This window comes from Salvia hispanica, chromosome 6 (assembly GCF_023119035.1).
Source record: "Salvia hispanica cultivar TCC Black 2014 chromosome 6, UniMelb_Shisp_WGS_1.0, whole genome shotgun sequence".
In the NCBI taxonomy this organism is placed as follows: domain Eukaryota; kingdom Viridiplantae; phylum Streptophyta; class Magnoliopsida; order Lamiales; family Lamiaceae; genus Salvia; species Salvia hispanica.
The window spans coordinates 16,349,173-16,373,728 of NC_062970.1; the positions used below are offsets into that span (position 1 = coordinate 16,349,173).

The 24,556-nt window shown below is 36.6% G+C and overlaps 4 protein-coding genes and 1 long non-coding RNA gene across 5 annotated transcripts; 1 reads left to right on the forward strand and 4 right to left on the reverse strand.

Moving 5' to 3' along the window:
- Positions 1-8,752: 8,752 nt before the first annotated feature.
- LOC125194798 (pentatricopeptide repeat-containing protein At3g12770-like) lies at positions 8,753-10,909 on the reverse strand. Its single transcript, XM_048093020.1, has one exon. The coding sequence runs from the start codon at positions 10,907-10,909 to the stop codon at positions 9,047-9,049; it is 1,863 nt and encodes a 620-aa protein (XP_047948977.1). The 3' UTR covers positions 8,753-9,046.
- A 753-nt stretch (positions 10,910-11,662) lies between these two features.
- LOC125196175 lies at positions 11,663-16,780 on the reverse strand. The gene is made up of 6 exons (XM_048094582.1): positions 16,486-16,780; positions 15,982-16,187; positions 15,260-15,536; positions 13,155-13,262; positions 12,332-12,579; positions 11,663-12,025 (listed from the first exon to the last, which is right to left on the reverse strand). Exons 1-6 carry the CDS (start codon positions 16,702-16,704, stop codon positions 11,920-11,922), a joined length of 1,164 nt encoding a protein of 387 aa, XP_047950539.1. The 5' UTR covers positions 16,705-16,780; the 3' UTR covers positions 11,663-11,919.
- Positions 16,781-18,796: 2,016 nt separating this feature from the next.
- LOC125194799 (transcription factor TCP24-like) lies at positions 18,797-19,417 on the reverse strand. Its single transcript, XM_048093021.1, has 2 exons — positions 19,403-19,417; positions 18,797-19,183 (listed from the first exon to the last, which is right to left on the reverse strand). The coding sequence occupies exons 1-2, from the start codon at positions 19,415-19,417 to the stop codon at positions 18,797-18,799; spliced, it is 402 nt and encodes a 133-aa protein (XP_047948978.1).
- A 1,258-nt stretch (positions 19,418-20,675) lies between these two features.
- On the reverse strand, positions 20,676-21,075 carry LOC125192536 (FCS-Like Zinc finger 3-like). The gene is made up of 2 exons (XM_048090140.1): positions 20,933-21,075; positions 20,676-20,856 (listed from the first exon to the last, which is right to left on the reverse strand). The coding sequence occupies exons 1-2, from the start codon at positions 21,058-21,060 to the stop codon at positions 20,676-20,678; spliced, it is 309 nt and encodes a 102-aa protein (XP_047946097.1). The 5' UTR covers positions 21,061-21,075.
- Positions 21,076-21,730: 655 nt separating this feature from the next.
- Positions 21,731-23,394, forward strand: LOC125196650. Its single transcript, XR_007171915.1, has 2 exons — positions 21,731-21,841; positions 22,562-23,394. It is a non-coding gene; the product is annotated as an uncharacterized LOC125196650 (long non-coding RNA).
- Positions 23,395-24,556: the final 1,162 nt, after the last annotated feature.

Genomic DNA, 24,556 nt, shown 5'->3' on the forward strand with positions numbered 1-24,556 from the left:
ATTCTGTGACCGTTCAAATTATGGTCTATTAAATCAGGTCATTTACAACAATGATTTTTATTAATAAATAATTTTTTATTAAAAATGGCATTTTTGTAAAAATCTTCAAAACTCCCATTCTATATATGTATAGATAGATAGATAGATAACCTCGGCCCTCTCCTTACCCTCTATTCTCTTCTACTCCTATGTAAAAAAACATAAAATCACATTTGGCTTTTGAGTTTTTCACGACGAAACAGGCCGGGAGCGCCGGAGCTGCCATGGTGAGTATTGGGTCCGGCACCGGCCAAGCCCTTATTGGAGCGACGGCTTGGCCCATGCCTAGGTCCGTCCCTGTGCAGCGCTGAAAACGCGGCATTTGTTATCGTTTTTTATGACTAGAAATGTGGAAGGATACCATATGAACAACAACTTTAGACAGATGTATTTATCTATATCTATCTATATATGTTTACATGAATGTTATTTTAATTAAAAAATTACTACTATTTATTAGTTAAAATTATTTTTGATTAATTAACCGTTACAGTTTATTATTGTTATTTAGCAATATGATTTGAAAGTTTTAAAAATTGTAAGTCATTTATTCTTGATTTAATTTATAATTAATGGTATTGAGGACGTTCAACAAAAATATATATGAGCTCATTCTTTGTATCACATACTTTATCATTTCACAATCATTTGCGATTTATTAATGACCTTATTTTTATAGCTAAACTCTCTGACGCTCAACATATATCAGTAGAACATATATCGGTATGAATTCTCGTGAAAATGATCAATACAAAAATGCATCTCAATATAAAATCCAGACCAAATCCTGACCATGAGATTTTTCAATCTAATGGTCAATAATTAAAGAAAAACACGGTGGGTCATCATAAAGAAGCTTTAGGTCATATTATAAAATTCGGGTTTTAGGTCATGTTAAGATCATTTTATGTCATCCTTATTAAAATGACGTAAAAATAAGCTTACGATGACCTAAAAATGACCTCTGTATGCTTGGTTCTGTATTTTTGTATTAAGAATGGGTTTTACATAGATCAAAACTCTGAATTCTCATTTTTAACTCTCAACATATATCGGTATGAATTCTCATTTTTAAAATTTTCATGAAACTAAAATTGGTAACTAGTGTCTATTCTAAAAAAAGTTACTAAAAGTTATTTCTGTTGGAATATAAGATACTATATGTTGAAGAAGTATTTTAGTTTGGAGAAAATACTATTGAAGAGGACAATGAATGGAATATACGGGAAATGCTAACATGGAAACCAACAAATCTTTATTCCCAAGCTTCTCTCTACCACATTCGACCCGTTTTTGCTCATCGACAAAGGCACAAAGCTCCTACGAAGCTGTGCGATGATGTCCGTTGTCGCCTGCAGTATTTTCAGCCCCAGTATGTACTGAACCACGTAGTTGCTGCATGGAATTATTTAATTAATTAGTTATAGTTAGAGAGAGATAAGATAGAAGTTAATGAGTGAGATTAAGGTTGAGATTAACATGAACTAACCGTAGAGATGTTCAGAGAGTATGATGGCGTTATTGTTGATTTCACTAATTAGGCGGTCGCGTGTGTCGCCAGCAGAGTGCTCCACGAGGTGGAGAACGCATCAACCGTTCTTGTGCTATCTCCATTGATCGGCTACCACGTTCAATATATGCTGCACGAATGTGTTCAATTAATCATATAGTATATTAATTCACACATCTTCTATGTATTCAATACCCATTCCTACTTTTCACTTGCTTTAATGAATGTGTAATGTCTAGAATAAGTATGTGAGTTGAAACTCCACTTAGTTTCATCATTTTGACTTGTAACATGAGTGAGATTAAGTACGTGAGTGAACAAGCTAATAGAGTATGAGGTCCATTAGTAACATCAATAATAAAAGTAAAACTTAGTAAGTTGGAATAAAGTGGTGAGAATTGCAATATAATCTCTCATTTCTAAATCATTTGTGATTTATTAATGACTTTATTTTTATAGCTATATCGGTATGAATTCTCATTTTTTAACTCTCAACATATATTGGTATGAATTCTCATTTTTTAAATCTGCATGAAGCTAAAATTTGTGACCTCTTAACATATATTGGTATGAATTCTCATTTTCTAAATTTGCATGAAGCTAAAATTTGTGACCTCTCAACATATATTAGTATGAATTCTCATTTTTTTAAATCTGCATGAAGCTAAAATTTGTGACCTCTCAACATATATTGGTATGAATTCTCATTTTTTTAAATCTCCATGAAGCTAAAATTTGTGACTAGTATCTATTCTAAAAGTTACTAAAAGTTATTTATGTTGGAATATAAAATACTATATGTTGGAGAAGTATTTTAGTTTGGAGGAAATACTATTCAAGATACTAAAAGTTATTTTAGTTGGAATATAAGATACTATATGTTGGAGAAGTATTTTAGTTTGGAGGAAATACTATTCAAGATACTAAAAGTTATTTATGTTGGAATATAAGATACTATATGTTGGAGAAGTATTTTAGTTTGGAGGAAATACTTGTTGAACTAGGAATTGTATTTCATTGTTTTGTATTAATTATTTTAGAGTACAAAATACACTCCTATATATAGGAGAAGACTACTTAAATGTACCTAGGAAATAGATACTTGGAAACATACTCTACTAATGACATATTCCCTAGAGAAGATAAAAGTATCCTTCCAATGTCTTGGAACGTATAAACTACTAATTCCAACACTCCCTCTCAAGTTAAGTGACGGGATTCCCGATACTTAACTTGCGGAGCACATTCGCAAAATTCTTCGCTCCAACTGCCTTGGTAAGAATATCTGCAAGTTGATCTCCAGATCGGACGAAGGGAAAAGCAATAATCCCAGCTTCAATGTTTTCTTTGATGAAATGTCGGTCGACTTCGACATGCTTGGTCCTGTCATGTTGGACTGGATTCTCAGAAATGCTAATTGCAGCCTTGTTGTCACAAAAAAGTTGGCAAGTTTTAGGGGATAACAAGCCTAATTCGTTCATAACAATCCTTAGCCACAATATTTCCATGAGACCACTTCTGATTCCCCTGAACTCCGCTTCTGCACTTGACAATGCTACGACTTTCTGTTTCTTACTCCTCCAAGATACAAGGTTTCCTCCAACAAACGTGAAATATCCTGCAGTTGATCTTCTGTCGACTGGATTCCCTGCCCAATCTGCATCTGTGTAACCATGGATCTCCAAGTGGTCGTTTCTTTTGAATAGGACTCCATGATCAAAGGTACCCTTTAGATACCTAACAATTCTAACCGCTGCTTCCATGTGATCGATCTGAGGGTGGTGCATAAATTGGCTAACAACACTCACTGCATAGGCTATATCTGGCCTTGTATGAGATAAGTAGATTAGCTTCCCTACCAGTCGTTGATACCTCCCACGATCTGCCAATGCTGATTCTTCATTTATTTTCAAGTTGTGATTTGTAGCCATAGGTGTTTCGGCCGGCTTGCAGTCCACCATTCCAGTTTCTGCCAAGAGATCCAAAATGTACTTCTTCTGGTTAATGAAAATCCCTTGCGGTGACCTCATTACTTCAACTCCCAAGAAATACTTTAGATACCCCAAATCTTTCATTTCAAATTCAGATCCCAAGTTTTTCTTCAACACCTCTATCTCTTCTGAATCATTTCCGGTGATGATCATATCATCCACATAAATCAACAAGCATGTGATCTTTTCTCCTTTTCTTTTGATGAACAGAGTATGATCCGCATTACTCTGAGAATAGTCATATTTCTTCATTGCTTCAGTGAACCTCCCAAACCAGGCTTTCGGGGATTGCTTCAACCCATATAGAGTTCTTTTCAGTTTGCATACTTCTCCATTTTCAAATTCTTCGCCAAATCCAGGAGGGACTTCCATATATACTTCCTTCGTCAGTTCTCCATGGAGGAAGGCATTGGTTACATCCAGTTGATGCAGAGGCCAGTCTTTGTTTGCTGCGATTGACAGTAACACCCGAACAGTGTTCATCTTGGCTACTGGTGAGAAAGTTTCTGAATAATCAACACCGTAGGTCTGTGTGTACCCCTTGGCCACCAGGCGAGCTTTATATCGTTCAATCGTCCCATCCGGTCTCCTTTTGATTGTAAACACCCATCTACATCCCACGGGCCTTTTTCCTTCAGGAAGCGTACACTTTTCCCATGTATTATTTCGTGCAAGTGCACCCATTTCCAGCTTCATGGCTTCTCTCCAGTTCTTGCTTTTCCATGCTTCCTCAATTGTTTGGGGAATCTCTTCTTCTTCGTATAGAGCGTCTTCAAATGCCCGGGCCATTTTGGAAAGATTGGCCTTGGCAAAATTTCCAATTGCATATCTTGCCCTGGACCTGTCCTTCTCGGGGGAGTATCGTTTTGGTGGTACTCCCCTGTTGATCCGATCCGGCAAGATGTACCTCCCGGTATCCCCATCTATAGCGTTCGTCTCTGTATCATCATTGTTAGAAGAAGAAGAACTTTCTTGATTACTAGGAATGTTTACCTCAGATTTCGGAGGGATAGTGGGTGTGTCACTGAGCCCCACGGTTTGCATTGGAGTGTGCGAGGCCTGCTCGGCAGCAGGAACAGTTGACTCGGGTGGAGCTGCAGTAGGAATGTTGACATTTGGCATAGGCAACCAACTTAGCGGGTCACTAGATTTCTCCCCCTGACTGGTAAGTTGGGTATGGTAAAATAATTCGGATTCCAAAAAATCACAATTCATTGTAGTAAAAATCTGTCTTTTCTTTGGATCGAAGCATCTATAGCCTTTTTGATTTATCCCATATCCTATGAAGACACATTTAACTGCACAAGGAGAAAGTTTGGATCGTTCATGTTTTGGAATGTGGACAAAGACAGAGCTCCCAAAAATACGAGGTGGAAGGGATAAGGGTGCGGACACAGTGGTAAGTTTGGATAACTCAAAGATCGGGGTTTGGAGCTTCAGGATTTTTGTGGGAAGTCTATTAAGAAGATAGACTGAAGTGGCAACAGCTTCTGGCCAAAAAAACTTTGGTACTTTAGAATCAAGCATAATTGATCGCGTCATTTCTAGAATGATCCTATTTTTCCTTTCAGCGACACCATTTTGTTCTGGGGTATATGCACATGAAGTTTGGTGAATGAGACCTTTTTCGGCAAAAAACTGTTTCATTTGAGTGTTGACAAATTCCCCCCCATTGTCAGATCTAAGAATCTTAATGTTCTTTTGAAACTGAGTTTGGATCATTTTGTAAAATTCTGTGAATTTTGAGAAAACATCAGACTTCTTTTTCAGGAAATAAACCCATGTCATCCTTGTGCAATCATCAATAAATAAGACAAAGTATTTTAACCCATTTCCCCCAATAACAGGTGAAGGTCCCCAAACATCAGAGTGAATCAAGGAAAAAACAGAGTCAACCCTCGTATTTCTGGATTGAAAAGAATGTCTATGACTTTTTGCCAACACACATGTTTCACAATTAAGATGCTCAAGTTTAGAAAATGAGGGAAATAAAGTGTGCAGATAGCTAAATGACGGGTGTCCTAACCGCCTATGCCACAGCCATGCATCCCGTTCTGTAGCTCCGTGAGTCAACATCACCCTGCCAGTTTGAGCTTCCTCGTCCACGTAGTACAACCCGTGACGTTCAGTGCCACGCCCAATAATCGTCCCGGTCCGAATATCCTGAAGAACACAAAATTTAGACTGGATTAGGAGAGCACAGTTTAGTTCTTTCGTAACTTTACTGACAGACATTAGTTTTTGAGTCAAAGATGGAACATATAAGCAATTTGAGATTTTCAAATTTGGGGATATTTGGACCGTGCCAGCTCCTTCGACTGGTGAGATTTCTCCATTAGCTGTTTCAACATGTGTCCTTCGGGATTTATGAAAAGACTCAAAATCGGACTTGTCAAATGTCATAGTGTCAGTAGCTCCACAATCAAAAATCCATCTCCTATCTTTATGTCTACTGATTTCTCTTACTTGACACGAAATCGCAATGGTAGGGTCATTTTCAAGTACAGAAAAATGATTTTTGCAGAGAATATCAGTATGCCTTTTTTCGAGGAGGGTAATTTTTAAGAAATCACAATTTTCGGGGATGATAGGAGCAATTTTAATATCTTGGGGGTCGTTTTGATATATAGGAAAAAGAGAAGGGTTTAGGTTAAAAAACCTAAACCCTTTACCTTCTTCATCCGCCGCCTCCTTCATTTTCTCTCCTCCTTCTCCTCCTTCCGTCTGTACTTGAGCGGCCCACCACCTCGGAGCCGCCTCTGTTCTCCCGTTGATTCCTCCGGCGTAGGCAACCTCCTGGTTGGCCGCCGGAGATTTTGAGTCTTGAGGTGCCTCCTGTCCTACGATTACCATCTTTCCTTTCGCTTTTGAGTTCCGATTCTCTTTGTGGCCATCTTCCCACCACTCCGGGAAGCCAATGAGGTGGAAGCATGTCTCCCGTGTGTGCTTTGTCATGCCACAGTGAGAGCAGACGAGTCTTGACTTGTCGATTTTTGCTCCGGTCCGATTTGATGGTGGTGTTGCTTTGTGCGGCGGTGGTGGAGGTCCCCTGTTCGGTCGGGAAAATTGCGGTGTTCCGCTGTTCCTAGCGCCGAATCCCGACCCTATATCGGAGAAACCCGACTCCTGAGTCGCCGGTTTCCAGATCTGAGTGCGATTCTCCTCTTGTTTGATGGCGGCGAACGCTGTTTCTGCGGTTGGCTCCGGGGATTCCTTGAGTAATTCCCGTCGTAGCCTATCATGTTTGTCATTCAAGCCAGATAGAAACTGGTATAGCTTTCTCTTCTCGTTCTCCCGTTGGTAAGTTGCGACTCCCTTATCGCAGCATGTGTATGGACATGGCTTTCTTGTTTCAATGTTTACCCATAAGCTTTGCATCTCACTCCAGTAGTCTTCCAATGTTTGATCGTTCTGAGAAAATCTGCTTACTTTGGTGTCGAGGTCGTATACTTGGAGCGGATCTGCTCTGACCTCGAACGTTGTTGTGAGGCTTTTCCATACTCCTTTCGCTGTTTGATGTTGGGCGAATTGCATCACTAATTTTGGCTCCATATTTTGAATAAGCCAAGAGTATACTGTGTAATCGTCGGTCTGCCATTGCTTGAATTTCAGGTCGTCGGGAGGCGGCTGTGAGTCCCCCTCGATGTGTTCCAGCTTCTCCCGGCTTCCTATGGCTGCTTTCATAAGCCGAGACCAAACTGGGAAGTTTCTCCCATCGAGTTTGATCCCTATGTTTACTGTTTCGATTGTTTTGGACATTTTTTGATGCTCACTTGATTTTGGCTGACTGTTTTTGGCTGTAGGAGAGGCTGAATTTGATCGGACTTTTGCCGGATTTTGGTTGAAAGGTTTGAGAAGGGTAGAACGATGATGATTTCAAAAATCTGAGTTCAAAAGAAAATTTTGGATTGTTTGGATCGAAAAGCTGCTCTTGATACCATGTTGAACTAGGAATTGTATTTCATTGTTTTGTATTAATTATTTTAGAGTACAAAATACACTCCTATATATAGGAGAAGACTACTTAAATGTACCTAGGAAATAGATACTTGGAAACATACTCTACTAATGACATATTCCTAGAGAAGATAAAAGTATCCTTCCAATGTCTTGGAACGTATAAACTACTAATTCCAACAGGGGAAACTAACAAATCTTTATTCTCAAATTTCTCTGGTATAAAATGCTATATCTCTCCCATATTTATATCATCCACTTTCTATTTTAAAATTTTCTATATATCTGGAGAATTCTATCTCTAGCTAATTCTAATATCGATAGTTCTAGATAATTTTACATAATAGCTAGATGGATTGTGATCAATGTCGAACTATTTTTAAAGAACGAACTAAAGACCAAATTATGGCTATTAGATCTAGTTTTTTTATAAGATTTGTTGATATGTAAATTATTTTGGCCTACATTACAAAACTATTTTACTTCGTTCTAGCATGTTTATTTCTTCATTCCGGTATCAGAGGCGGAGCTACGGTGGGGCATGAGGGCCCTTGGGCCCCCAAGCCATTTGAACTTTTACTATAATATATATATTCATAATCGATAATAATAAAGTTCGATAGCACAATTGGCAAGCGATTTCGGCTATTAGATCATATATATGGTTGGGGACACGCACCTTCTTTTTTTTAAATTGCACAATGTTACTAATTTCACTTTTTACCAAATATTTCTTGCTCAATGTTCATTTCATGTCAAATCATTTTACATATGAGCTATATATATCCAATGACTTTTAAAATTTATTTTTACCCAATGCCAAATATTTCTTGCCCAATGTTCATTTCATGTCAAAATCATTTTACATATGAGCCATATATATCGAATGACTTTTAAAATTTATTTTTACCCAATGCTATATTTCTAGTTCATAACTTTTAATGGTTATAGGTAAAATTCTTTTTAAGGGCATTACAAAGTACTTATATCTATTATTCTTGATTCGATTAAATTTACTTGATATGCATTTATTTCTAAAATTTAAATAATTGAAAAAAAGCAAAACATAAGAGTCTTCCTCTGACTAATTTTGATGGAAAAGTCATCGACAAATAGTCAGATACCTACAACTATTAACAGTGGTAGAGCCAAAATTTTCTTCTTCTTGGGCCCCCACCCCAAAATTCCTGGCTCCGCCACTGTCCGGTATGTAATTTGCAAATCTCTTAAATCTGACTGTGATCAATAATAAATCTGTTCGTGTCAAAATAATAATGGGGGTGTGAAATTTCCATAGCAGAGCTTATTCAGTAGTATTCCAAACGGGCAAACAATGCAGCAATCAAACTTGCTGCATGATGTTTTTTTTTTTTTGTTTGAATTTTATACTATTTCTGAGGCAGCCTATGTACACATTAGCCTATTGACATAATGTGAGAGCTAAAGGTATCTCAAATCACCAGATGCTCCGATCTCCAGACAATCTGACACGAGGCTCTCCTCTTTCTGCATCGACGAGCTTCACCAAATACTAGGAAAAAGATATAGACTAGGAACCAACTATTCTCATTTCTTTCGATAATGATTCCAACACTTGATGAACACTTTCAAACTCACGACATGACGCAGATCCAGCAACAAACTCGTGCACGATGCCACCAATCTTGATCCAACTACACCCCGGCTGCTTGGCGACCCCCTTCTCCCTCATAACCCCTCTAGTGTTCATGACACGACGCCATTGACAATCTGAGGCAAACGAGTTGGACAGCATGATGTAACCAGCAGAATTCATGGGATCAACCTTGACAAGATCGGTGGAGAGAGCCTGAACCAGCTCCAACCTATTGTGGAGCACACAGCCAGCAAGCAGCGCGCCCCACACAAAGTTATTAGGTTCGAAAGGCATGGAGGCGACCACACCAAGTGCTTCATCAATTAGACCAGACCGGGCCAAGAGATCCACATAGCAAGCATAGTGCTCCAATTTAGGGACAACTAAATTGCTCTGGAGCATCCCTTCAAAAATTTCACGCCCTGTATCTAACAGACCAGAGTGGCTACACGCACACAACACTCCAAGTAGAGTTCCAGAATCAGGATGAAGACAAAGCTCTTGCATCTTGGAGTAAAGCCTTAGAGCTTCATCACCCTTGCCATTGACAGCAAGGCCAATGATCATGGCGTTGAACGAGACCACGTCCTTCTTGCTCATCTGCTCAAACACCCCTCTCGCCCCGTCCAAATCCCCACATTTTGAATACATATCAATCAATGCAGTAGCAAGATTGACATTTGATGATAGCAAACCCTTCTGCCCTCCACTCCTCAAGTATTCATGAACCCACGAGCCAAGATCCAAATCACCGACCTCAGCACAGGCAGAGAGCACGTTAACCATGGTTACGTGGTTTGGACGACAGTTATAGTCCTCCATCATTGATTTGAAAACGTCCAAAGCCTCCAATACACAACCATTTTGAACATAAGCACCTACGATAGAATTCCAGCAAAGAACACTCTTTTTTCCATCATCAGATATCTCATCAAACGAATTTCTACTATTTTCCACATGTCCACATTTACCATACAAATAAACGAGTGCAGTATTCACATAATCGCGAGCTAAATCACTGCAAGCTGCACTCTTTACTAACTGTGTCAATGAATTCACCCATTTCTCAACTTGATGAGCAGTGAGGCTTGAACACGCAGATAATACACTAACCATAGTATCGCTTTCAGGGCACAAATTCTCCTTGAGCATTATCACAAAAAGCTCCAAGGCATCACTAGCCAACCCAATCTTAGCATACCCAGAAATCAAAGAAGTCCAACAAGAAACCAAATTTCTGTCAGGCATTTCATCGAACAGTTTGCGAGCAGAGCTCAAATCCTTCACCGCCTTGGCGTAAACCATCAGCAATCCATTGCAAACTAAAGGGTCACAGATGAATCCATATTTGAAGAGATCAGAATGCACTAGCTTAACAGTATCCCCACCGATAGCGCCTCTAGAACACGCCTTGAATAGAAATGAAAATGTCAAATCATTGGGCGAAATTTGGCGGAATTTCAGCTGTTTATAAATAACAAAAGCGTTGGAGGAAAAACCCTCCTCGGCTAGCACTCTGATGATCGCGTTGAAGGGGAAGACATTAGGGTTTCGCAGATGATTGAAGACTTTGAGAGCGGAATTGGAGGGGTAGCGGCCGATGAGACGAGTGGCGATGAGGTCGTTCTGGTGTGCGTGGAGGAGGAAGACGCGAGCGTGAACTTGGAGAAGCTGAGCGCGTGGGATGGGGCCCTGCAGCAGGCGGGAGAGGTCGCTTGTGGGGTTATTTGAAGAGGCGGAGTGACTGAGTCGAGGATGATGGAGACAGAGTGAACGACGTCGCTTGAGGCAATGCATAGTCGGGCGAGTATCGGATAATAATCTTTCATTGTTGATTTTAAGTTTAAACAATGGTGAAAAACATTCATAACAATAATGAGGCAATTCGAACAAATTATGATTTGTTCTGCCATTTTAAAAATGAGTAGAGATACTCCTATATGTTACATAGATGTTGGATAGTTTTAAAGCAAAAATTTGTTAAGTAGGAAAAACTAAATAGATAGATAAACTGATAAAGTAATTGAAACAATGTTAAGAAATAATAAGATCAACATTATTACTAGTGTACAATAAATCTACAACATTGCATCCATTATAAAAATGCAATTACAACATCATCGAATATTCCATCGCTATCAAAAATTTATTCTTTAATTTAGCCTTACTGTATAATTTTTTTTTGTAAAGATCTGTCGCGTTCAATAAAAAAATTTTGATATAAGAATTTGCTAGTGTTTTTTTTTTCAAAACTCTCTCATGGACTGATTCATTATTTTATTGAATGAATTCGTGATTTCGGTCTTGAAGCATACAAATTTTAAATTCCCATGTATGATAAGCAAATTCATAGATTTCATAAGGGGAAATTTTCAAATTTTCAATTTACACGGATGACAAGCGGATTCATAGAGATTTTATTTTACTGGTTCGGAAGCAATGCATTATAAGCGCTTCATAGTTTCATTAGTTACAAAATGACGTTTTTTAACTTGCGAAATTAAGGGGTGAGATTCTGCAGCTAGAACTAGAGGTTACAAATAGCTCAAATTTATAAGTAAACAAAACCCCAACTTTGATATTATTATCAGTCTTTTACACTTGAGAATTGAGATGTTGAATCCATCCAAGGTTTAGGTACAGAAGAAGATGATTTACATAATGACATATACAGAGACATATGAAGAAAATGTTAAAGACAATTGTTGATATCTTTTTTTGATCGACGAGGTTTCCACCAGAAATCACTTGCTGATTTGTAGGCATCTTGAAAGATGGGATTGCTGACAAGTACTATTGATATCTCTTTAAACAAAGTGTTGGCCACTGGAAGTGTCGTTTGGTAATGAAAGGAGCTCCATAAGTTGGAGTCGGTATTCTAAGCCCCTCAAGTAATGTCCCAGCAGCATGCACCTAAAAACACACACATTACATTCCTATTGTTACTTCCCATAAACAAACACCATCTCTTGTTCAGGTCTATCATATTTCCAATTACTAAGATTCATAAACTTGTCGACTTTTGATTTGAGAAATGGATAGGAGTGAAATCATGGTCGAAAAGCTCTCCCAATATTCAACTTGAAACAGTACAGGGGTTGTATATAACAAAGAATCCATTCATGTAAATAAATGAAAACAAACTAAGTGCAAACTATATGGCTTTAGATTTTAAGGTCTTGACGTGGAAGTAGAAACAGGTAGAAAATATGGACTTACCAGAATAGTAAACGAGCGAGGTAATCACGTGGCAATGAGATAAGAGGCTGAAACTGAAGAGAGGTGTTCTCGACAAGGTCAATGCAATCTCCTTCGATTACACTATCTACGGTTCCTATAGTGCTGTTGTTAGCCAGATCAGGGCCTTTTGAGTGCATCTTTGGAGAAAGTGTAGCCAATAGACCATGTACTACTGAATGCATTGTATCTTTTAGTTCAGGCGACGTTGGTTCTGACAGCTCTGCTACCTGTTCATTACCAAGATGGGGGTAACATCAAGATAAGAAAGAAAAGGAAAAGGAATGAAGAATAAGTCGACTGAAAGCAACCATGATCCTACTTTATGAAGCCTGTCTTTCTTCTATTTAAAAAGTGGGGGATATATAGCTTTTTGACAATGTTATGTAAGCAAACAAGAAATTTACATTAGAAGATCTCTAAAATGTACTTATCTCTCCCAAGATTATTTCTCTCTCTAAAATGATACTAATGATCAAGTTGGAGGGTATAAATACATTAAACTCAAAGATAGACCAACATACACTTGATTTTGACACATAAAAGAAAATACATGCATTGGAAGCATAAATAAACTCCTAGCAAACAAAAAAAGGTTGAAAAGTGAGAGAAACTATAAAGCCTTCAATGAGGTGGAATTAGTTGCTTGCTGGAGATTTAAAGCTGTGACAACCATTGACATGTAATATATGACTAAATAGAAAGCTAATTTAGTTCACTATCCTTCCAAAGTAATCGAAGCAAAACATGCACTAGTTCATAGTTAACAGTTGTTAGTGAGTATATGGAATAATGGAAGCCTCACCTTCTCAGGCTGCAATGATCTTAAATAATCCAACAAATCATTTTTTTCTTCCCCAACAAACTGCTGCATCTGAAGAGCTGCACTTTTCCTCTTGACTTCATGGAGCTCCTGAGAATGGTGAAATATCAAATATAAATTTCAGAAAACAAGAATAGGCCTTAAAATCTCAAACAAAAGGCATCAAAAGACATAAAGCAAACCAAAACTATCAATTTTATAACCCACAAACACAATGGAAACAATGATAAGACTAAAATAATTGAAATACATAAGTCATTGTCTCTTAAATTAATGAATAATGCAGGAGATAGCTTTCGAATACCAGATCAAGGACAACATGATTCGATCTATCTATCAAGTTATCACATAAACAATAGACAAAGATATGAATATATTATTATATTAGTAATTAGATCCTAGTATACCACAATGTATTCATGTCAGAGGCTGGACGTGGCATGGTATTCTACCTCTAATTCTTTACTCAAAGAAGGAAAAAAGAGGCGAAATGAATAATTACAATCTGAAATATTCGATGTTCCTGTCATGGACATTCAAAGGGTTTAATATGAACAAAACAAAAGGTTCAATGGTAGAGTAAAGACGGTTGAGATGATAAAACAAACGAAGGACAGAAGAAAAAAACTAAAAAAACTGTCACAACCTATTTACTAAACTCCAAATCATAATAAATGATGAAATGTAGGAAACAATAGCTGTAGATGAGAAAGTGAAGTAACTAAATTTACAGCCTAAACCCTAAACCAAGATCCATATACTTATGGGCTTGACGCAACAATAATAGTATAAACTAACAACTTAACATTTGAAAATAAACAAAATAATTAGAGACCCAACTAATAAAATATGACTCAACAATAAATGAAGAGATACCTAATTAACAAAACTAACAATTACTAGAGTGCAGCAATCAATTGCCTTGCCATCTAAACAGCATAATAAGGTCTGAAACTGTTCCAACTGACATATCTCAACTGTCAGTAAGCTCCCAAATTTTGTCATCAAGTGGGAAAAGTATTGCACCCACAAGTAAACACTAGCAAGGTGCAAAGCAATTACAACCACATCCTAAGGAAAGTGAAACTTGGCAGTTGGCATCAAACTCTGTTGGGCAGAGCCACGTTGTGCAGTAGGGTCAGATTGGATACACACGCACAGGAGCAGAGTGGAAGCGGACCAGGTGAGATTGAGCACATGAGGTCGTGACTTGTGACGGGGAGCACGGGTCGGGGTACGAGTGGTCAGTGAAACTAGGGTTTCTTCTGCAGTGGGCAGTGGTGGAGCATGTGATGGCATGGAAACAATACAGGAAACGGGGTGCAGAATAGCAGGGTTGGAGGAAATCAAGGTTGTGCGTGAAACTAGGGTTTCATCTGATGCAGACTGTGGTGGAACTGAGTGGCAGTGGAAAACGACTGCGGTGAAATGTACACTTGAGGATGGAGGTTAACAAATCGAGGGCAAGGTTGTTTCGATGGTGAGGTAAAAAACAACCCACTTACTCTCTCACTTTATTCTCTCTTTACCTCACTACTTTATTTTCTCTCCAATTAACTCAATAAATATAATTTCTTAAATCTCATGCCAAAAAGAAATTGATAACTTGAGATGGGATGGATGGAGTGTTTAGTTTCGTACCACCCCTTATATATGTGCCTTTTGTTCAAACAGGACACTTGTGTTTAAGGCTCCAGGAGCCTTTGTGCCACAGGTGTACCTTGCACCTTTAATAACTATGCTCCCCCGCCGCATCAAGAAAATTAGACAACAGGTTTCCAAATAAAGCTTAAATAATAGAAACATGCTACAAACTTATCCCTAAACATTGCCAGCGTAATCAATCTGTGATGTAATGGTAAAAAAAAAGCTGTGATATAATGGTAAGACGTCTTCTGGAAATTGGAAAATATACTTCGTTGTTTCATAATGTTCATAAAACTTTTGGTGCAAATGCTCCACTATATTCTCCAGTTAATCCTAAAAGACCAGCTGTCAATGTTTCCAAGATGACAGCAAGTATCAACTAGAAGGTAGGTCAATCAGGGAATATAAACTATATCCATCACAAACTTCTAGAAACATACCTTTTTAACTGAAGACAAACGAGAATGCATCGTCAAAATGTATCTTCGAGCTTCAGGAGTCATCTCACCAAAACTCGGTATGTTACATGTCCACTCTTCAAAAGCATCAGATGGTGACAATCTCTCTTGGGTGTTATTTCCACACTTACCCTCTTCGTTCAGTGCCTCCTCAGCTTCAAGTTGCAAATCTTCATTTTTCAAGTTATAGGTATTTCCTTCATATATCTCAAGATTCCTCTCAAGGCTGAGCCTATATTCAGCATTTCGAAGAGTGTACCTGCATGAATCAAGAGATAAATAGGTAACAACTAGAAGCATCACATATTTATACATGCAACGGCAGCTACCTTAGCAAGGAAGGTTTCAGCAATCAATCTACACGTTCTCTTAAAATGAAACATAAGCCAGTCCATACATGATGTTTTAGATACTAGATAAAGCCATTTTTTATAAAAAAAAATGTTCTGCAATGTATTCGATTTGAATGTTTACTGTTTAGTTGCTCAAACACATAGCTTGCCTGCTTCATGTTTTTATTAAAATATGCCACAAAGTTAAGGAACAGGATACTAGGTTCATCATTCCTCATTGTATCATCAGTGTTAAGTATGCAAACTGCATTTTAAAGCATTTTAACAGAATTCCACATGTTCAAGGCTTTCAATTTTGTAGACAGTAAGTTGATCAATATAACATCAACTAAGGTCTAAGAGTAAGTATACCCTGTCATCATTGAGGATATCAACAGCTTGGAAAGGGATTCCCACAAAGCATCAATCATCACTTGAAATTGTTCTGATGGCAGTAAACCCAACATGCCCGATATCGTCCTCTTCATAGCATCTATAGTGGTATTTGAAACATCCTTCTGAATAAGGCTCACGTCCAAGGGCTCTATATCTCGTATTAAATTAAAAAGGACTGATTTCTGAAAGGCACACCATCATTTAGTTCGCTTCCAAGTTTTTCCCATTGCAAGGAAATCTCTACCATACTTAAAATTTGGGTATATAACAACAACATGAAAACTATCTTCAATTTTGCAGCTTCTACATCAAGGAGAAAGCCTATTGCTAAAATACAAGTTTCCCGAGATCCCAGACGACTAACACACAACTTCGCAAGTAAAGAGCTCAGAGTTATTTTTCGTATAAAATTACGACTAAGATATTCCGAATTGACAAAAAACTAAGCATAAAAGAGGTGAAATTGAGAGTTTTGGTTACCTTCGAACCCGAACTCTCGTCACCGGCGTATAACCAATCAGACGAAGAAGGAGCTGAAGATGCAAACACCTGGATTCCCGATCGACGGAGATTACCAAATTTTGCGGTAGGGGTAAAACCTAGAAGAGACAGGGAAGGCGGTAGAATACGGCGGCGGAATGAAAGGGAGGAAGGATGAGGGGAAGGAGAACAGGAGAGAAAAGAGGCTAAGGTTGCCATGAACAACCGATCCACGTTTCTCTCTCTTCTGCTCTTTCCCCGGGCCCTCTGGGCTGCAAGCCACAGTTTTTATATAAATCTCCGATAGAGTCAAAACGTCGAACAGGTTGTGGGCCTCAATACGAAAGTGGCGGGCAGGACATGTGCGGTGGCGCAACGGCGGGACTCAGCCACACGTGTGCAATATTTGGGCCCGTTCGTGTCTTACCGCAAATATTCAGCCACGGCGTGATCGTGCTCCTGTCGGGCCCAATGGGCCGACTAACAACTCATACTCAAACTTAAAATAATGTATACCATGTCTGAGTTATTATTACTCCCTCCATTCGTCATTAAATATCTCATTATTCTTTTTTTATATATCCACCATTAAATGTTTCATTTCACTTTTACTATATATAATAAGTGGACCTACAATGAACTAATTCATTTCGCTCATATTTTATAGTATAAAACCAGTATAATGTAGTATAAAAGTAGGTTACACATCTCATTTCTTAAGACACGTGTCAATCAAATATGAGACATTTAATCATGAACATATGGAGTATATTATTATCCATCTAAGATTAAATTGTGAGATTATTTTAGTTAGATAGAGTGACTATGACTAATTATCACTACGTATCATGTTTATGTACTATCAAACATAATACTTACTACGTAAGTATTAAGTTGTGAGATTCAAGTTTATGTACTATCAAACATAATACTTACTACGTATCATGAGATGTAAACTTGCAAAATGCAAACTGAACAACCCATTTATATACTATCTCCGACAGCGATTAGTAGTTATGATGAGTCTACGAGTTTAAAAAAAATAAAAAATAAATAGATAGAAAAAGATAGTTGAATGTGGTTTCATTAATAATAAAAATACAAGTAAAATATGTTAATAGAATATGAGACCTACTTAGTACTCTATTTATTGTAAAAATAAACAATAACTCCTAATCACGGACGGAGTAAAATTATAAACCGAGTTTTCACCTCATCAAAACTTCACTGCAACCGATCATATATGGAATTTGAAAATACATTCAAAATTTTCAATGTTCATTTTGCACTCCAGAAGTGGTCTAATGTTTCAGTAATGTCTAGCCAGCCATTTAATCTAAGTTTTAAAATGACAACACCTCTTAAAATAACGTCATACTATTATTTATAGCCAATCATTTGTATATATGGACGAATAATAAGCTGTCATGTGACAATAAAAAAAATGCTCAAAGGGTAAATTTTCTCGGCCAGCAATATGCAATACACTATACAGCAATATGCAATACACTTGACAGCAATTCACAATTGTAAAAATCTCGGCATGCAATATACAACACTGTATACAACAATTTTTTCTCGGCCAGCAATATCCAACACGCTATACAACAATCTATAAATTATTGTGTAGCGTTTATAATATTGTTGTGTAGCGTTTATAATATTGCTGGATATGTGGTGTCACGCTGTCACTTTAAGAGACGTAGATGTATAAATCCATTTCCTAAAAGTTGTTAAATGCAGATGTTTTTGTGATTGCTAATTATGACCATTTTTCGTTGTCAAATTAAATCACTAACAAAAGCTAAAGTCCAACTCAACTATCGAAATTGACATTATCAATAAAGGCTACTATAAATGTGACTACGAATTAAGGTCAAAAAACACCAAATTATTGTAATGATGAGCGGGGCATAAGCAATTTGACTTGCATGTTACCCCAAAAGACTCATTTGCATATCTCACATATAACCATAATATGTGACATCCCTAATCTGAAACATGTATCATTTTTTTGCATATTGACATATTTTTTATTTATTTTTGCCTATTTATATTATTAGTTGTATAATAAATATTATATATTTGATGTTTATACATTTACATATGTTTCATAAGAGTTGTGATCAATGTCGAACCATTCTTAAGGGTCGAACTAGAGACTAAATCTCATCCATGCATTAATCACATCTAATGGTTATTAATAATTTCTGAATTTTTTACTCAATTAAATTGGTAAAGGGTAGTTTAGTAATGTGCAGCTCATCCTCACTTCTCAATTCCAACCAACTTCTTTCTCTACAATTCTCTCTCATCGTAGAGAAGGCGCCACCGTATCCTCTTCTCTAGCTCTCTTTCTCTCCCTCATTAGTGCTTCTACGACCACCGCTCCCTCCAACTCGCTACTTCGCTGCCCGCTTGCCACCGCCAGCCTGGCCGCTTCGCTATTGGAATTCTCATCGGATGCATCCTTGCCTCCGCTCAATAGCTCGGTGAAGGAAGCAACATAAGAAGATTTCTCTTTCTCATTTTCCTTAACCGTCTTCTCAGATCTGGAAATCGAGGTCTCGAAGCTGCTGCTACCACCGACCGCCGCCGGAAAGGGGGAATTGATCGGCGGCAGCTCTGCAATCGAGCTAGCTGCTGCCGCGAGCAGCCACTCCACCGCCTTGCTCGGCTGATCGTAGCCTAATCGGTCCTGCAAATCATAGAATTCGATCGCGGTGTTAACCGCTAATCGAACGCAGCGGTCTCTTAGCCCTCGCGATGTCAGGACCTTGCTGTGGCTGTCCTTCCCGCCGGTGGCCGTCAATTCGCTTTAAAGTAATAATACATAAAAATGAAGTAAATCACAGTAAAAATGAAGTAATAAAATATTATAATGAAGTAACATCTTTAATTGATGTGTTGTTTGCACATTAAAGTATGCCATCAATTCGACTCTTATTGAACTAAATTGTTGTTACAACACATTAAAATGAACTACATATTCTTTTTGATAAAATAGTAAATTGATAAGATGAAGTAATAAATTATGATAATAAAGTAATATAAATGATCTGTTTTCCTATTAACTATAATCTAGTTAGTATGAAGTATTGGATTCATATAATTAAGTAATAAGTTATGATAATGAAGTAATATAAATGATCTATTTATACAGTAGGTTTTATTACTAAAATGAAGTAATAATACACAATAATGAAGTAAATCACAACAAAAATGAAGTAATAAAACATTATAATGAAGTAACATCTTTAACTGATGTGTTGTTTGCACATTAAAGTATGCCATCAATTCGACTCTTATTGAACTAAATTGTTGTTATAACACATTAAAATGAACTACATATTCTTTTTGATAAAATAGTAAATTGATAAGATGAAGTAATAAATTATGATAATAAAGTAATATAAATGATCTGTTTTCCTATTAACTATAATGTAGTTAGTATGAAGTATTGAATTCATATAATGAAGTAATAAGTTATGATAATGAAGTAATATAAATGATCTATTTATACAGTAGGTTTTATTACTAAAATGAAGTAATAATACATAATAATGAAGTAAATCACAACAAAAATGAAGTAATAAAACATTATAATGAAGTAACATCTTTAACTGATGTGTTGTTTGCACATTAAAGTATGCCATCAATTCGACTCTTATTGAACTAAATTGTTGTTATAACACATTAAAATGAACTGCATATTCTTTTTGATAAAATAGTAAATTGATAAGATGAAGTAATAAATTATGATAATAAAGTAATATAAATGATCTGTTTTCCTATTAACTATAATCTAGTTAGTATGAAGTATTGAATTCATATAATGAAGTAATAAGTTATGATAATGAAGTAATATAAATGATCTATTTATACAGTAGGTTTTATTACTAAAATGAAGTAAATCACAACAAAATAATGAAGTAAATCACAACAAAAATGAAGTAATAAAACATTATAATGAAGTAACATCTTTAACTGATGTGTTGTTTGCACATTAAAGTATGCCATCAATTCGACTCTTATTGAACTAAATTGTTGTTATAATGAAGTAATAACACAACTGAATGAACTAAATTGTTGTTATAATGAATCCAGTTGTTGCGAATTCACCGATGAACTTATCAGTAGTCTCTTCTCAAATACTGTATACTTAATTATTTGGAATCAAGTATATAATCTCAGGCCACAGCCACTACTCCAGTGCGTACAGCTTTATTGATGTCAGATTCGTCGGAGCTCTGTCTCGCAGCGCTCGATCTCTTGGAGGAAGAAGACCTCTTCCATTTCTTCTTCTCCATCGCCTCATCCATCTCTATCTGTTCCTGCCTGCACTCCTGGCTACAGAACGGCGTGTTCCCTCTGCAAAAATCCACCAAATTAGAAACTCCGCTAACCAATTCAGCTCCAAATCTCTTGGATTTTCACCTCATTTTACCTGTACATGAAGATGTCGTTGTTTTGGCAGAGCGATCTGCCGCAGAGGGAGCAGGAATCGAGGAAGTGCGGCTCGTAGTCGTGTTCGCATCCGGTGTAGTAGTATGCTGCTGCTGCAGCTGAGCTCATCGGAGGAGGAGGAGATTCAATTCAATTGATGATAAGATCCGTTGATTTGCAGAAGATTCGTCGATTTGTAGAAGAAATTCGTCGATTTTGGAGAAGAAGATAAAGAGAGAATTGAAAATGAAGAAAATCACGTGAATTGAATGAAGGTTGCTGCAAAATTTTTACTCTAAATGTATTTTGGCCAAAATACCCCTGGATTGAAGTAAATTGTTTAACTAATGAAGGAGTGAAATTAATAAAGCATGGTCTAATCTCATCCATTAAAAACTACATCTAAGGGTCCAAATTTGGTCTCTAGTTCGGTCATTAAGAGAGGATTTGTGGATAATGGGACTTTGTTTCATAAATATTAAAAAGATATAAAAGTGTGCATGGAAATATTTGTAGTTGAGCTTTAAGAAAAATAAAAATATAGTATGATAACATATTAAAGTCTACGTATGGAATAGGAATATAAATAGTATTCCTATTATTAATTACTACACCACTTCGGTCATTATGTAAATATATTATGCAATTATTAAAAGAAAATAAAATGAAGGAAACCTGTCAACTATTTAGGCTAACAACGTGTAATATTTTAAATAAAAGAAATGACAAGTGTTCTTCTTATCTCATTTGATCTGCATATATATAACGTGGCTGACCGACTATAAAAGAGAAGAATGAGTTATATTAGTAAATTGAGCCGAGAGCACATAGAAAGAAAAAGAACAAAGATTGAGAATTATAGAGCAGGAGATGAAATTAGGAGCATGATTGAACTATCAGTCGTAATCAGGTGTGTATAAATCACACTTTTAATTTTACATATTTTATGTGATTGATTGTTATGTGTTAAATTAGAGTGAATGTTTGAATTATATGATGTGAGCCTGAAATAGTTATACGTTATTTGATATTGATGGTTTAATATGACGTGGATATGTTATTTGTGTAATGGATATGTTTAACTGTAGTATTGGAGCTAATTGATGGAATATATGGATATGTAATTGATGCAATGGATATGTTTGATGTATGGTGTTGGAATTATTAGAATCATTGGATTAAAAAGGATCTGTGACAGTCATGCTCTGGGTCTGATATCAATAGCAATGGACCTACGGGTCATATACAATGGCAATGGACCTACGGGTCATATATACAATGGCAATGGACCTTCGGGTCATATATATGTATACAATGGCAATGGGACCTCCGAGTCATATTATACAATGGTAATGGACCTTCGGGTCATATATATATGTGTGTGTACAAAGGCAATGGGACCTTCGGGTCATATACAATGGAATTCCGGGCAGATACCAGACTTGATTTGTCACATAATAATAAACTGAATAGTGTGGCATATGCATATGTGCATGAAATTGTTTCTAATAATTGTTGGTTATTGTTATATATATTGGTTAAAGAATATATTGATATCTGGGATGTGGGATTAAAGGTAAGATTTATATACACTGAGTTGTGGCTCATATAAACCACTAATATTTTTCAGGAATAAGATAGCAGTGAACTTTTTGGGTTGACGTGAGTCATAGGAACTCCACATGTTATCAGGGTCGGCGGCTGACGCATTTTTGGAAACATTCTCCTCCTCATCATTTTTTGCATGTAGATAAATATATAGTATATAGAGTGGTGAGAGGGCCCCACTACAATTTAGAATGTTTGAAATATGTACTTGAAGCGTGAGTTAATTTATTTAATATATAGAATTTATTTATAGTAAGTGCATACGTCATAAGGGTTGAGGAGTGACAGTTTAGGTGGTATCAGAGAGGGGATAGAATCCCGCTGGGACATAGCATTCGTGCATATCGTATGATATATTTTGATCATAAGTTTCATTTGCATTTTAATTATCATGAACATGTCTCACCGAGGAGAGAAGGGTCAGCCGCCCTACATCATCAATTAATTATAACATTTCATATACATGTTGCATCATATGAGGATTTCCCAGACTTTAGAACAAAGAGTACATGGACCAATGATGAGGTAAAGAGGTAGAAAATTTAAAAGAGCTCGAAAAAGTAGAAGTTATTGATTTTATGGGACTAATCTGACTGAGGCTGAGATATAGTTAAAAGTGATAGAACCGGTGTTCAATCAGATGAGTTGTATGTCAGAAGAAGGTTTTGATTATAGGGTATCTCTTCTTTGAAGCAATACTTACTCTTGGTGGGAAACAGTCCCACAAGCTATAATACAACCTTTGGTATTCAGTTCAGACGATTTTTCTAGAGAACCCAATGTTAAAGCAAAGAAGTGCACTGTGATAAGAAGCAAAGAAGGTTTTGTCTTTAATCAAGGAACTATATTTGTTGATTATGAGCTGTCATTATTTCAATATACACGGTTTTCTAGAGAATATGTTGCGAGTTAATTCAATTGAGCTGCCAGCGGATATTGATTCTCTTGTTCATACACAAGTTTTGATATTATTATGGGTATAGATTGGTTTTCACTTCATCGAACCAAGGTAGCTTGTCAAGTAAAAGAAATGGTAATATAATCATCGAGACGGGATCAAGTGATATTTTACGGTAATCAATATATTGTTCCAGGTTTTCTTATATTATCTATATCGGCTTTTTGATTTATTGGAAGTGCAGATTTATCTGGATTTTCACCTTATCGGGAGACATATTTCTCTATTGGGCACTGCATTTATTTTTATTTATATTTATCAACCGTCTTCATTAGAGTTTCGAGAGTTGAAGAAATAGTTACAAGAGTTTTTAGAGATATGTATTACTTAATGTTTTACCTTGAAGAGCACCAATATTATTTTTGAAGAAGAAAGATGATACACTGCGACATTATATATACTATTGGAAGTCGAATCGAGTGACAATGAAGAATAAATATCTATTACCGAGAATAGAAGACTTATTTGATCAATTTCAAGGTATGCAACTATTTTCGAGTACTAATTTTCGATCAAGATCTCATCAGTTGAAGATAGCTAAAGAGAATATTGCAGAGACACCATTTTGAACTCAGTACGACCATTATGAGTTTTGGTTATGCCTTTCGAATAAACTATTGCATCTACAATTATTTATGGCATTGATGAACAAATTCTCTCAACTATTCCAGGATCCGTTAGTGATTATTTCAATTGACTTGCTATTAACAGATGGGCATGTTAATCACAGGGACAAGATATTATGTTATTTAAAAATGATGGGTAAACAGGATTTGGTTTTCTTTTTGACTTCATGGAAAGTTTATTGCTTATTGGGGCGTAATAACATTAAGTGCACGGTTTTTTATTCTGCTCGAACGTATTAAGGGCATTATTTTGTTTAAGAAATTTTGGGATCATCATCCGTTTAAAACGCTTTTTAATTTTTTTAGTATCTTATATATTGACAGAGATTCGCGAATTACTATCTGAGTCTTGATAAATTCTTTTTGTGAGTTTCACCTCAGAAAGGAGTCATGTGATTCGAGCAAAAAGGTAAGTTGAGTCCTAATTATATTG